Source organism: Periplaneta americana, chromosome 9 (genome assembly GCF_040183065.1).
Source record: "Periplaneta americana isolate PAMFEO1 chromosome 9, P.americana_PAMFEO1_priV1, whole genome shotgun sequence".
Taxonomy (NCBI): domain Eukaryota; kingdom Metazoa; phylum Arthropoda; class Insecta; order Blattodea; family Blattidae; genus Periplaneta; species Periplaneta americana.
In genome coordinates, this window is record NC_091125.1 from 8,568,601 (window position 1) to 8,585,190 (window position 16,590).

Below are 16,590 nucleotides of genomic sequence, written 5' to 3' on the forward strand. Positions count from 1 at the left end.
CTGTATCAACATCTCACGTTATTTAGCGTCTGAATGAACTGAAGATGATAATGCAGGTGAAATGAGTCCAGGGTCCAGCATTTGCTCGTATTGGGTTGAGGGAAAACCCCGGAAAAAACCTCAACCAGGTAACTTGCCCCGACCTGGATTCGAACCCGGGCCATCTGGTTTCGCGGCCAGACGCGGTGACCGTTACTCCACAGGTGTGGACTACATGTATGTATACAGGGTGATTCAGACCACCCGTAACAATAATTTATTTCGGGAACTAGTGCATGAAAATTTCCACGACAAAAATATTTATAGACTAACTGAACCACATGTGAACTTTTACTTGAGCTTGATTTCATCAATCAGCTCTGACAGGAAGTAGGGTCAGTGGCGTATCACTTTAAAATTTCAAATGGGAGTCGGGGTCAAATAGGGCACCATTGATAGAGCTCTTCGAAACAAACAACTTTCATAGGAAGCGTTTTTATTAATTCCTACTCTTTCAATGAGAAAACGTACGAAAAGGCAATGCGTGATTCGGATCACCCGTAAGTCATTTATTTCGGAAACTAGAACATGAAAATTTTCGAGACAAAAATATTTATAACTAAACCACATGTGAACTTTCAAGTTATAACTTGATTTCATTAATTAGGTCTAACAGAAAGTAGAGTCAGTGGCTTATCGTTTTTAAATTTCAAATGATAGTCGGGTCAAATAGGGTACCATTTGATAGAGCTTTTCAAAACAAACAACTTTTATAGGAAACGTTTTTATTAATTGCTACTCTGCCAGTCACTTGACCACGCCGAAGTATTAAGAGTCACTGACAGTGTTAGAAGAAGAGTACAGGTACTGCTCAGAACGGCAGATAGTTTGAAAATTTATAAAAAATTAATGGAATTGTCAAGCCTTTCAGTAACATGTCAACATTAATTGTCTTGTTTACATTTTCGTCTTGTAACATTTCTCAATATTGATGACAATATTGTCTTTTTGTACGTTTTCTCATTGAAAGAGTAGGAATTGATAAAAACGTTTCCTATGAAAGTTGTTTGTTTTGAAGACCTCTATCAAAATGGTACCCTACTTGATCCGACTGCCATTTGAAATTTTAAAGTGATACGCCACTGACCCTACTTCCTGTTAGAGCTGATTGATGAAATCAAGTTCAAGTGAAAGTTCACATGTGGTTTAGTTATAAATACTTTTGTCTTGAAAATTTTTATGCACTAGTTTCCGAAATAAATGACTGTTACGGGTGGTCTGAATCACCCTGTATGTGCAAATATTCATGTATGGATGGATGCATACTGAACTGATATCCAATTGTGTCTCTATATTAAAAGTAAAGACATGCGTTACACATATTCATCTTTTACCTGTCAGTTCTCTGCTAAAGAAAAGTTATTCGCTCTCCTCCACACTACAATGCTAGAGGGAATAAAAACTTGCCTTGAGTTTCACGATATCAATATCATCGTAGCCGACCCACTGATTGCCTTTATAAGCGTAAGGCCCCATGGCTCTTGGGTTGGGGTGCTCTATCTTCCAGTCGGCGGTCTTAAGGTTCTCGCAGATCTCGTAATACGCCAGGTAGCCCTTCTCTCGCGTGGCGTCTCCCTGCTCGCCGGGACCGTCCGCCGGAGACCCAATCTCCGTGGCAATGGGGTTGAATAGGGTGTAGGAGCGCCCGTACGTGGGGATGCCTAGCACCAATTTGTCACGGTCCGCGCCCAGCTTCACATAGTGTTCCATTGTATAGTCCTGTGCAGCAAAAACGAGAAACAATATAATAAACGAATACTAATAATAATAATAATAATAATAATAATAATAATAATAATAATAATAATAATAATAATAGTAATAAAATAATAATAATAATAATAATAATAATAATGATAATAATAATAATGGGTAATTCCATGTAAAATTTTGGAGATTGGAAAGGTGATATCTCCAATGTTCTTCATATTTTAATATATGTTCATACTTATAATAAATAATTACCGTAATTCTTTTTGACGAAAAATCTTGGAAAGGCATTTATATTAATGCGAATAATGGATTACAGGTAATTAAAGAGTGGTTTAATTCAAACGCTCTTTCCTTAAACACATCCAAAACAACTGTTGTTCCGTTTTCACTAAGGTCCAGTGGTCTTAAATCTCCTCAGTTTTCTTTTAGGCTCAAAATTCATAATTCTGATTGTTCTTCTCAAAATTGTGAATGTTCCATGTTAACCGAATCCTCAGAAGTTAAGTATTTAGGCATTACAATCGACAAACACTTACGATGGAATAAACATATTATATATTTATGCAATAGATTACGTAAAACAATTTATATCTTTGTTCTACTTCGGTCATATGTACCAGTTAATATTTTTACGTCTCATTTATTTAGCTTCATTTCAATGCATTCTCCAATATGGAATTTTAGGATGGGGAAATGCTTGTAATTCTAATCTCACTCCACTAATACTTATTCAGAAAATAATAATTAAAATATGCCTTAATAAACCAATTGATTACTCATCCGAGCTTTTCTTCATTGATTTTAATGGTTTGAATATTAAACAGATTTATTATATTGCCTTATTAAACTTCATACTTAAAAATCGTAATAAATTCAAATTGTATCATCATAAATATGGAACTAAAAGATCCAACTTTATATGCATAGACGAACCAAATGTTTCACAAGCACCCACTACCTACTTTGGTCCAAGGTTATATAATAAGATAATTGAAAAATACCCAAATTTGGAAAATTTTAGTATCAGAAATTTAAAAAATAGCGTTAGGAACATTTAATTGTTAAAGAATATATGTTGATTTAATATGTGTATGTATTTGTATGATTTAAATTGTTAAAATTGAAATTGTATTTTTAAAGTTAATTTATTCTTATAATTTTTTTTCTTGACCCACTTTGTGTCAATTATCTTTGTTTGTGTTAAGTATGTGTTTAGGTAACTCCCTGAGCACGAGATTTTACTCCTTCAGGGAAGAATGAAGACAGTATTTTTGTACATGTTATTTTACTAACAATAAACAACAACTTGCTGCAATATGATACTCATATCATTTACAGTATGGCTGCGGCGATTATCGAAATTATAGGGCTGTGCGCTTGTAGCATTTTCCGAAAAATGCCTTCACATTGTCACAATTAGTTTTTTGAAAGCAAATAGAATACTTCCATAAGTAAAAATAAATGTAGTTTAAATTATCATTATACTAAATACGATTAAGTGTTTTCTGATGGTGTGAAAATGAGCAATAACATATAAAAATATTTATAACTTAAAATTGGACGCTTTGGTACATATGATATTTTTTCTATACCAAGATGATTGTATAATTGGCTTACTTGTTAAATTTCATTTCGGAATATTGAATGGTTTAGTGCAGCCGTGTCGAAAATGTGACTCACGAGCACATTATGGATCGCAATGACAGCTGTGCATTTCTCTTACTTCCTGCCTTCCCCAACCCCCACCCTCTCACTCACTGGAATCAAACTTCGTTCCATTTGCTTATTTGTCTCTCATCTGCGAGTGGCGTATCTTCCAATGTCTCTCTCGAAACCAATGTACCTCTACAAAAACGAAAGTTTCAAGGAGGATGGGAGGACGAATTTTTTTGTTGCCAATATGATGAGAATATTAAATGTATGATTTGTTCACAAGTATTACGAGGAAACGGTTGTATAACATAAAACTGCATTATACTACATGAAGTATTATTATTATTATTATTATTATTATTATTATTATTATTATTATTATTATTATTATTATTGAATAATTTCAAGGGAAAAATTGTTCCGGGGCCGGGTATCGATCCCGGGACCTCTGGTTGAACGTACTAGCGCTCTACCACTGAGCTACCCGGGAACTCCACCCGACACCGTCTCAACTTTTCCAACTTTCCAAATTATTCAAGTCTGCTTTACATGGAGCTTCACCTGAAAGACTAGATTGCATAATATATACATTACTGTGTACGTTAACAGAAAACCACAATTCCAAGTCACACAGAGATTGTGTGCACTCGTTGTGGGTCTCTGGCGTTTCGTCAGCCCACGCGAGTTGTGTGGATATAAAGGGAAAAGTTGAGACGGTGTCGGGTGGAGTTCCCGGGTAGCTCAGTGGTAGAGCGCTGGTACGTTCAACCAGAGGTCCCGGGATCGATACCCGGCCCCGGAACAATTTTTCCCTTGAAATTATTCAAATCTGCTTTACAGGGAGCTTCACCTGAAAGACTAGATTTCCGTATTATTATTATTATTATTATTATTATTATTATTATCTCTGTACGCCGATCTTTTTTCAGCAGATGTACGAATAATGCCGTTAGATCTTCAATTTAAACTCACAGATTTAAAATGTGATGTTAAATGAAAGCTATATGTAAGGACTTGACAAATGTTGAACTTTTCAAATCTTTGCCTAAAAATAAATATCCGAAGCTTCGTTTTTTCGCTTGTTCTGTTGAAGCCATGTTCGCTACAACTTACGTTTGTGAAAAATTATTTTCAACAATTAAAATAGTAAAAACCAAATTTAGATCATGATTCATAAATACCTTTGTGATTAACTACGACCGGCAGTAAGTGACATAATTCCTGATTTTGAAACTATTGCAGAGACAATCTGAGGAAAATTAATAGGTTGTGATAATGTGTCCTATGTTTTTTGTTCATTTCTTTCTTCGTTACACGTACTAAACATTAGCTTGTAACCTTATACAACATAAAATTATATTGATGTGCTTGACTAAGGAAAATGAAAATCCGTTAATAAGTCAGACAGTTGCTTCACTTCCCCTTCGGGTGTTCGCCTCCCTCCATAGGTGCTATGCACGTTGCAGGTTACACAGTGGCTCGGCGCACGATGACATTTTCGGCAAGGCTGGTTTAGTGCATATTAATATTATGAATACAAGAAAATCTGCGTGTAAGGGCTAATATGGCTTAAACCGCAGTGACACACCAAGGTCCGTACTACATGACGCTATCAGCTGTGAGCTCACTCGCACGTCTCGTGTTACGGGACATGTACTTGCGCAGTTAAGGGAGTTCAATTCAATTAGTTTCGTGTGTGTTGGTTAAATTCAGTGTGATTTAATTCCATAAATATGCCTGAAACAAAACAAACTTGGAAATTGTGGTGTTATAGTCCTTTCGGATTGGAAAAGCATTCAAGACGTGTTGATAGGAGAAAAGTGACAATGAACATGTGTAAAAAAAGTTCCGCATTTAGTAATAGGTGATTCTACTTGTCATAGTTGCCGTCTTAAAGTTGCAAAAATTAATACCCCTAATGAAAACAATGGGCTGAAACTGAGATCGGGAGGTCAACGAGTGAAGAAGATAGTGTGCACACTGAGGCAGGGAGGTCGCCGAGCGAGAAGGAATACGTTCCTGAAAGTACTGAAGACAGTGTAAGTAATTTGAATAAACTTCTAACACCATTAGATGAATCCCCTCTTTTCAAACCTAAACTCTCGTGTGTTAAATCATATGCTCAAAGAAAATTCAGTGTTGTAACGCTCGCTATAAGTGAGAATATATTTAATATTTATACTTGTAGTGACACGAATGCTAAGAGATGATTAAGGGGTTAGGTACAGCTTACAGCAGTAAAATGTTTGGAAACATTCAACATTTTTCCTCCATTACTGTATCTTTTACAGTAATGAAAATTGGTAGGTGTAAAACACTGTCCTTAGTATTAGTAGTATTTATTTATTTAACCTGGTAGAGATAATGCCATCAGGCCTTCTCTGCCCCTCTACCAGGAGATTACAACTATAATATGAACAATAAAATTACAATTAATATTAAATTTACAATTACAATTACAATAAAAATTAAAGTACGACAAGATTACCTGATTAATGAAAGGTAGACATTTTATCATAGAAGTTAAGAACAAAGAATATTTTTGTATTTACTGAATTACAAATTAAACCTATAATAACAAAAATCTATAGTGATTGAATTACCGGATATTGAAATATTTTGTGATAGATTAAGAGAACTATTTACAAGAAACCATATCTGAACGAGTCTCAATTACTGACCAACTAACTGCCTAGTAAGTTTGCGTTTGAATTCAATTTTATTTCAACAGTCCCTGATGCTAGCAGATAACGAATTCCAGAGTCTTGGCAGGGCTATTGTGAAAGAGGATGAGTATGGGGAGGTGCGATGGGATGGTATTGTTAGTATTGTTTCATGGCGAGAGCGTGTGTTCAGATTGTGGTGGGAAGAAAGGTAAGTGAAGCGAGACGACAGGTACGAAGGAATAGAAGAGTTCAAGATTTCGAAGAGAAGGAGAAGTGAATGTAAATTTCTTTTCTTAACTAGTTTAAGCCAACCTATTGTTTCCAGGGATGGGGTAATATGATCATATTTACGAATATTGCTTACAAAACATAGCCTACACACAAATTATGAGCACGTTGAAGTTTCGTTTTGTTGTCGCTGGAAAGGTCAGTCAGTAAAATGTCAGCATAGTCAAAATAGGGAAATACAAGCGTCTGCACAAGGGACTTTTTTAAGCAAGAGGGAAGATGAACATTTATCCATTTTAGCACATGAATAATCGAATATACTTTTCTGCAGGTTTCTGCTTCTGCTGTACGAAAAAAAATATTTTTACGATTAAAAAAAAAACTTTTTTATTTTTAAAATTAAAACTGTTGGCAGTTCACTGTACAGTGATGAAGCATTTCCATCATAACTTATACACTTGTTCACTTTTTCATATTATCTCTCTTTTATTTTATTGCTGAAACTCATATTTACAATATCATGCTCTTTCAACTAGATTCCTTAATAAATAATATTTTTTTTTATTTTGTGTTATGAGAAAATACTGATATTTGATCATTTTTTTAAATGAATTTATTTTTTATCAAACAATCCATCAAAGGTAGAGGAGTGGTCTTGCATCATATTGTAGGCATGACATGCCGACACACAAAAAATGTCATCACAGAATGTTTGATAGTTTTTGAGTTATGTGGGAAACGCTTCATCACTGCACAGTGAACTGAAATTTGAAAAATAAATCTAAATATTTTTTTAATCGTAAAAATATTTTTCATATAGCAGAAAGACAGTGTTTTAAACATACCAATTTTCATCATTATACAAGATACAGTAATGGATAAAAAAATGTTGAATATTTTCAAAATTTTACTGCTGTAAGCTGTACCTAACCTCTTAATCAAGTCAAAATTTGCAATCTCGAAAACAGGAAATGAGAAATATAATATTTTAACCAGTCTTCCTAAACGCTGGAGTGAACGTAAAATTATATCTGAATTCGGAATCTCTTTTTATGTGGCACATGTTGCAAAGTAAACACAAACAAATAAAGGCATGATGTCGGTTCCAGACAGAACATAAAAGGTAAGTCTTCCTGATGATTAGTTCAACTTCTGATAAATTTTTATGAAGAAGACGATATCAGTAGGAAAATGGTCGGTAGAAAGGACACCAAATCTGTCAGAGGAGGAGAAAAAAATAAAAAGGAAAAAAAGATTACTTTTAGCAAATCTTAAGTAACTCTACAAGGAATTTAGATTAAGGCACGCAAGTTCTAAAGTCGGGTTTTCGAGGTTCGCATCTCTCAAACTTAAACTGGGTTTTAGCCGGAGGAGCAGGGACACACAATGTTTGTGTTTGTATGAATGACATGCGAAAACACAAAATTAATGCTCATAAGCCTACAAAAGCTTAAAAATGATAGTGACATCTCATTCCAAGACCTCAATGAATTAATTAAAAAATGATGTGGAATGATCCATTATCTGATTGATATCTCAGTAAGTGCGAAATATGTCCTGGAAATATAAATGTTTAGACGCTGTTGAATTCTTTGATACAGAAAAATGTAATTGAAAAAAATATGTACTATAAATGGACATTAACAGACAGAGCTCAGATGCCTTTTGTGAAATTCTCTGAAAATTTTATCCGTAACTCATGATATGGCTAAAAAAAAATACAAAGTGCACAATTTAATTGCAAAGGCTCAATCAAATTAATAATAATAATAATAATAATAATAATAATAATAATAATAATAATCCGTGGCGCTACAGCCCGTGAAGGGCCTAGACCAACCAGCCGGCTGCTGGCTTCACTCCCACATAACGAAGCAGAGGTGGACGATCATCCAACCACAATGGAGGTATCATGTGGTTAGCACGATGCTCCCCCCAGCCGTTATAGCTGGCATTCGAAACCGGATTTCGCTACCTATCGTAGCTCCCCAAGTGCATCACGATGCTGGGTGGGCACCGATCCCGTACACTAGCCGAAATTTCATGAGAAAATTTTTTCTCCCATGAGGACTCGAACCAGCGTTCAATCAAATTATTTGAGGAAATGAAATGATGACATAAAGCCAGACGAATTCATTGTAATTGGAGATTATTCCGAAAATTATAGCTTCATAATTCAGGATGCCATACAAACCTATCACTGGAGCAATTCACAAGCAACCGTACATCTATTTGTTATTTATTACAGAAATTTTTTGACGATTATTTAAAGCATATTGGTTTCTCAATTATTTCCGAATTTTTAGTTCACGACACCTCAGAAGTGCACTTTTTTCAAAATAAACTTGTATCACACCTAAAACAGACATACCCTGAAATTGGAAAAGATACTTTACTTTAATGACGGAGCAGTAGGATAGTAAAAACAAGAAAAAATTTGCCAATCTTCTGTATCATGAACAAGATTTCCAAGTGTCCGCCGAATGGCATTTCTTCGTGACGAGCCACGGTAAAGATTCATGTGATAATGTAGGAGGCACTTGAATGTTGTAATATGCACACCAGTTACGTTGAATAGTCACGGGATAACTTTGATAGTGAGAATGGGTCTAAATTGATAATCAAGTAAAACATTTAAAATTACATTTCTATTGTTTTAGACGTTATCAGTGTCCGTCCAGAGCTACTTATGGTGCGAGATTATAAAAAGAAACCAGGTTCTCGCCCATACAACAATTTTTCCGCTAAAGATCTTGACGAAGCATTGCAGATTATATGTGAAGGTAGGATGTCAATCTATGCGGCATCGAAGGCGTTCAAAATTCCTTATGGCACTTTATTTAATAAATATAAAGGATTACATAACAAGAAACCTGGAAGCCAACCAATCTTCTCGAACATCGAAGAGCAGGCTATTTGGAAGTGCGGAGCATAGTGTGCTGACTGGGGCTGCCCGCTGACAACATTCGATATTCGGAAAGCAACAAAATATGTTCTTGATAAAAAAAACAGGGCGCTGATGGTAGAATAGAAGGAGAAATCAATGATAGAATTTCAGCAGCAGGAAGATTGTATTAAATGTTAAACAAAAATTTTATTAATAAAAAAGAAGACTCCAAGAAAACTAAATTAACAGTATATAAAACCCCGTATATCCCCACATTAATATATGGAGCCGAGTATGGTCTCTGACCTCCAAACGTAAGAGTCAACTACAAGCTATGGAAATGAGATATTTAAGAAGAATAGAAGGAAAAACTAGAAGAGACAGAATACGGAACCAAACAATAAGGCTAGGTCTAGGAATTGATCCTCTTCATAGAACAAATAAAATCATCACAATGAAGGTGGTTTGGATATCTGGCTAGAATGAACAATGATAGATATCCAAAAATAGCGTGGCAAGTTAGAATGGCTTTTAAAGACCTAAAGGAAGACCGAGGCAGACCTGGGAACAAGGAATCCAAGATACCATGCGGGAGAGAGGGATCGAATGGAAAGAGGCAAGGTCCATTGCTCAGGACTGTGAGAGATGGAAGGCTCTTTGTAAAAACTCTACACCAGGTGGTAGAAGAGGATCGACTAAATAAGTAAGTAAAACAGGGCGCACTGTAAACAAATTCAACGGAAACTTGCCCGGTATAGGTTGGATTCAAAGCTTGCTAAAACGTAACAAAGATGGGTTTGTAAAACTCTTAGGTTCTAACATAAAGAGAGCTCGCGCAGCTGTTACTAGGGAAAGTCCCGGCAACTATTTTGAAAAATTAAAAATGACTGTCGAGAATCTGCCACCCAGCAATATTTTCAAATTCGATGAGTCTAATGTATCAGATGATTCTGTAAAAAAAATCAGCAATTTTCAGGCTTGGTGTGAAATACCCAGAAAAAAAAATCCTGAACCACTCTAAGACCTCAACAACTGTTATGGTGTGCGGATCAGTTGATGGGACTTTGTTGCCTTCATATGTGATTTACAAGATTCTACATTTATATGACACTTGGAGGGAACGGAGCCCCGTTGGCTATCCTTGCTGCCAAAAATCGTGCTGCTCTCTAGAAACACTTTACAACCATACAAAAAGCGGCTGGATTGATCCACCAGTTTTTAGAGATTGGTTTAAGAACTGCTTTCTCCCATATGCTCCAAGTCTGCCATGTCCAAAAGTGTTAATAGGTGACAATCTGTCGTCACATATGGATGTTGATGTAATACAGTTGTGTGAACAACACAACATTCGCTTCACTTGCCTTGTTCCCAACTCAACCCATTTGTGTCAGCATTTGGACGTCGTCTTTTTTCAGATTCTTTAAAAGAGCCTGGCGACATATTTTGATGGAGTGGAAAGAAAAAAGATCTTCGATTTTCAATTGTACCGAAGGCTATTTTTTCCAAGCTTGTTGAAGAAAGCATTGATCCACATGGATAAGATCAAGTTACAGACAAATAATAAACAATGACTGCCCGGAGATAAAGAACAGTGAGAAATAAAACGCATTTTGGTAAACAGTTTCTTTTCTATGGGCATTTATTCTTGCAATAAAGTACAAGTCCTCAAAAAAATTCCGGAGCTTGTAGATGTTGTTGAACAAAAGGTTGAGAGTTGTCTCACGGCATTTCTTCAAGAACATCGATTTGGGAATTCTAGTACAGGTAGCTCTATGCAGAGAAAAAAGCGACAACTCAATGTTGAAGCAGGGAATAGTGTAGTTACTACGTTTACTTCAAACAACAAAGGCAGCAGTGATGACGAAAAGCCTCAGGTGATTTGTTTAAATGAGCTGATTAGAGTTTCAAGGCCCAAAATTCCAGAAAATGCTGAACATAGCTAAACAGAATCAGAAAACCCAAAAACAGGAAACTTCATCCTTGCTAAATTTCTTTATAATAGGAGGTACGAAAATCTTCACATATGTCTGCGAAATTGTGGACATGACATCAAATGGGATAGTGGTTCATGGTCTCAAAAGAGCTGATGAGAGTGAAACAAAATTTAATCCAATTGACAGGACATTTCTACTATTTCAATGCAACACATCATCAAGATTTTAACTTCTTCAGTCGCAGAACCAACTGCCAATTCTATGATTTATGTCTTCCCTAATATTCTTGAATTCAAGTAAATTCTAGTTTTGTTTCCTTTATTTTTATAGCAAGTTGATATAGTTTATAATCTATACTAATTTATTATGAGACTGGCAACGTTCTGACTGAACAAATTTGATTTCAACAATTTCTATAATTTTCTATGTATATTATAATGTACAATGAGCATTTGTACATTTTTGCAAATGAAATACTAATGTGGTATTTGAAATATCCTTTAAATATAATTTAACTTATTTAATATGCCCTGATTTACTTCTATAATAGTAAATCCCACAACTTTAGTTTGACTTTATTATGTCATCTTCGGGTTAATACGGAAATCTGGCTTTAAATAATGGTATCTCAAAGTAGTCCCCATCACAGTTTAATTTTGATAGTATGGTCTTTATTTTTTTTTTTTTCACTGGTACAAATCAACACAATTATTTTCTTAGAAATGAAGAGTCCACTGCAAGAATGATGGATGTCACTTTCTTGTCGAAAATGAACCAAGACTGTCAATGCATAGCTTAAGCCATATAGAATGTACATACAGAGTTATATGGCATTAACACTGATAGTCATTGCTCAGTAATGATCGGAAAATCACAGTTAAGCTTTGAGCGCTAAGCATTTCAAACTTTCAATTGCTTCTCCTGCAAAAGAATTCCAAATGACATCCATCATTCTTGCAGTGGACTCTTCAAATAGGATAGAAAGTTAAAGACAATCTGATATCTACATATTTTTATACGTTAAAATACTCGAAAACTAAACTGTAACCATAAAAAATGTAAGTTAAATCTATAAAATTAGCCCCACTTGACGGTATCAGTTTATTAAATACTGGACATAAAATTTATTCATATATAATAGCATAGGGACTAGCCGTAATTTAGAAAATTTGCTATTACAAGAACAAAACGGATTTATAAAAGGCAGATCTTGTATGGATTGCCCCATAAGTACCGGTACTTTAAGAACATAGCGAATTTAACGTACTCACATACATATCTTTTATTGATTTCAAAAAGGCACCCGACTCCGTCGGTAGGTAAAATTGTGGACTATTATGGAAATAAAAGGAATTCCAAATCATCTAATATCTAAATTATTAAAACCATGTATACTGAAATAACATATAAGAAAAAATAATGGAAATGAAATATCGGAAGGTTCCAGGCACATAGTCAAAGTAGTCAGAAAAGGATGTCCCCTATCTCCTGTACTAATCAATTTTTACTTGGAACATACCATTAGAGTCTGGTTTAAGAAATTAGAAAAAAAACATAAAATATTTTAAAGAGCTCATATTTAACATATTATTTGCTGACGATCAGCTTATTATTATAATTGCAGGTACAGAGGATAATTTACAAATAGAAACTTATACATTATTTCATATATCAAGAGAATATAATTTAGAAATTTCCACAAAGAAGACAAACATCATGATAGAAACTGAAATCCTTGAATAAGTTCATAAATATAATTATCTGGTCTACAACTTATTGATTCATAAAAACATCTGCCTTCAATGTGGATGACTCCTAGGATCAAGAAGATTGTAGTACATACCAAGAAATAAAAGTTTATTTTACACAACAATTTAGTATCATCAATACTAATAATAAATCTGTAGCCGAAATTTTTGTGGTAATTTTTTATTTTCCAAAAATAATTGATCCTAACATATATAATTAACCACCCTGAAACCGAAAATCGCTTTTTTGAAATGTTTGTTTGTATGTCTGTCTGACTGTATGTTTGTTACCTTTTCACGCGATAATGGATGAACGGATTTCGATGAAAATTGGAATATGTATTAAGTTCGTTGTAACTTAGATTTTAGGCTATATGGCATTCAAAATACATTATTTAAAAGGGGGGTTATAAGGGGACCTGAATTAAATAAATCGAAATATCTCGCTTATTATTGATTTTTGAGAAAAATGTTACATAACAAACGTTTCTTTAAAAATAATTTGCGATAAGTTTTATTCCTTCAAAAATTTTGATAGGACTCATATTTAATGAGATAAATGAGTTTAAAAATTAAAATAACTGCCATCTAAGGCCGTATAATGAAATAAAAAACAAATGACTTCGTCTATAAGGGGCCCTGGACAGCAACAATCGAAAGCTATGAAAGATAGCCTACAGAGAATGTTTCTGTGTTTGTATGAAGTAATATCGAAAGCTAAATTAACCGATTTGTATAATTAATTATTATTTCACCATTGGAAAGTGTAGTTTCTCTAGATGGACATAATGTTATTACAGTAACTTCTGATATAATATAATATAATATAATATAATATAATATAATATAATATAATATAATATAATATAATATAATATAATATAATATAATATAATTAAGAAACACGTTAAAGGAATTGTCATTGCACCAAATGAGTGGTCTCTGGACCAAAATGATCGCATTTTAATTATTTGGATGCAATTTAAATTAAGTAACATATTAAACGATTTATCCTTCTATCAAACACGAATGTTCCCTGGATCAAATGTCCTATTTTAATTATGTAATTACTTTATATTTATTTCTAACGGGTGCAGCGGAGCGCACGGGTACGGCTAGTAATATAAATATAATTTAAAGAACAAAATATTAATTATTATTAAAATAAAGATGGAAATATAGAATCTGAAGAGATTCTTTCAAGATCTGCATTGTGATCTTCATAGTGAAGAGCTTGCATCCCAGAAGTTTTAGCTGGTCATGACCATGATTAGGATCAACTTGCTCCAAAAATAATTCCTTGAACTGACCAGCTGTTGAGCGGGGTGTTATACTTGCTGCTGAAATAAGGCAAGCAAGGTTCATAAATGCCTCGTTTTACCTCGCCAGTTTGGTGGGACTGCATTGTATTCTTCTCAAATCTGATGGTTGGGTCTAATATCATTCCTTGAATCTTTTTCCTGTTTATGGCGACTATGTCAGCCCGCCCGGTGGAATCATCCTGAGAGATACAGTGTATTTTCTCATATATTTCCCACTCCTATTGTTTTAGAACATCGGCGAGTATAGTCCTGACACTATGGTGACGATTATAGTGCAGCAGTTCACTCTTGCTTTAGAACCCTAAAACGTGTCCTAAGATTTCAGTCTCTTACATTCGGTGTGGAGGCAACGGGTCATGTTGAAGGCTTTCCCAGGAACAGACCAAACTGGAGATAAATTGAAGGACATTTTCACTACATTTATATATTATTCCGAAATGAAAGATGGTGCTTATTAATCATCCAATCATTGATTTTTGAGATATTTAACAAACACAGCAACTCCTTTGTCTTTTTACGCCAAATGTCAACAGGAATGGAATTTGTTGTTTCATAGTATTTATCTTAGTTGCTTCCCTTTTATGTTCGACGAAGTTATTTATTATTATTTGTTATGTTAAGTTTTGTAAGGATTTTTTTTCCTCTCTTCATTTAAATCTCGAAAAAAATTTAAATAAGCATAATTAATTTTAAGTACGCATGTACAGTTACCCTTAAAAAGAATGAGACGATTCTTGGTCGTCGGAAGTTAAAGTTCTACAGCGCGGTTCACTCGATATCGACGTATAACGATACATACCATGACAAATAGTACAAGAATTGTTACAAGGACCACAACAAGGACAAGGACCAGAATAAGGATCACGAAGAAGACAGGCATTTAAGGCCAGGATTTCACAACATAGCTCGAGTCAAAAAATATCATTGCTTCACTGTACTGAATGGCAAATGCCTGCTATGGGATCTATATTCTGGACGGCTGCTGTAGCTGTCTTGTCTCGGTAGCTCATATAGTAGCGTGTCGTTGCACTGTATAACCGAAACGTCTCGTGTTCGATCCCGGGTAAAACTTTTTTTTTTATTGAGGTGTAATTAATTTGTTCAGAGTTCCTCGACTGTCTAATTTGTCGAAAAATATGGAATAATTTCTGGGTCTTACAAGTGGGCTGAATCTCTTAAAAAAAATAAATCTTACTTGGAAGTTAAAAGTATTCTTCCTCAAACAAAAATCATAAGAAACAAAAAGAGACCTGTTAACTTAAAATCTTGTCCACATGCCATAAGCTTCTATTACAGCTCTAAGTCGGTCCGGCATGGATGTCACGAGATTGTGGAATAAGTTCTGATCCCTGGCGAGATCTTCCCAGGTGTCAACAACTTGATCCCATAATTCGTTTCGATTTTGAGGGCGTCGGTGGGCATAGGTGGCTATCCTTCTCTTTTTCAATTCCGCCTATAAATTTTCGATGACGTTAAAATCAGGTGACTTCGGAGGCCAATTAATGATTTCGATCTCGAGTCTCCTTTGAAACCATCTTTGAATGCTTGCAGCATAGTGCACGGGGTGGTTATCCTGCTGGAACAGCATTGTTCTTTCGGGAAAACGTTCTCGGGCGGAGGGAAGGAATATATTTTCCAGAATGTGCTCGTAAGTTCCCGCATTAAACCGGCCATCGATGCGTTCTGTAACGCCAGGTCCATCGTAAGACATCCACCCCCAACACGATATGCTAAAGCGCCCCGATCTTTCACGTCGGTGCACATAGCGCTGGTCATGTCGGAGACCATCCTCACGATAGACACAGACAGGACCTTCGTAATCACTCGAGATGGTTCTTTCGTCGGAGAAAATTACATTTCTCCAATCGAAATCCACTCGATTGGTAGCGAAGGCAAGACGGTCGACAGCTTCTGCTTCTCCCAATATTTCCATTTGCGCAGCCCTCCGGCTCCTAATACCGCGGTTCCTCAACCTGCTGATCACAGTCTGTGAAGAGCCGGGAAAGTTAGATGCTGCTCTTATTTCGTTAGCAGTCAGAAAGGGGTCCTGTCGAACTGTCTCGAATAAAAGAGCATCCTCTTCCAATGAAGAAATCCGCGGACGCCCAGGAATAGGGCGATTTTCGACCTCCCCTAAATTTTGGTAACGATGACCCCACCTCGCGGCTGTACTTCCAGGAACACCGACCAAACGGCCAGCAGATCTAGTCCCATATCCAGCCTCAGCTAGAGCTATAACTCGCTGTCTCATGTCACGTCGATTCGCCATTACGATGAGAAATGAGAGATGACGATAATACTTTAGTGTAGACAATGACTATTTAACGTGATATAGAATTATTGAAATAACAGGCATCTTGCATAGTAAGAGTTAATAAATCAACCCTAACTTAAATATCT

General features: G+C 35.3%; 1 protein-coding gene across 3 annotated transcripts in view; it reads right to left on the bottom strand.

The window, feature by feature from the left end:
* Nucleotides 1-16,590, bottom strand: part of Cht6 (Chitinase 6) — a 572,389-nt gene that overhangs the window by 125,359 nt on the left and 430,440 nt on the right. For all 3 annotated transcript variants that reach the window (XM_069834392.1, XM_069834390.1, XM_069834391.1), the window contains exon 7: nt 1,447-1,758. In XM_069834392.1, coding sequence (XP_069690493.1) covers nt 1,447-1,758 — 312 coding nt within the window. The remainder of the gene's footprint in view (nt 1-1,446; nt 1,759-16,590) is intronic.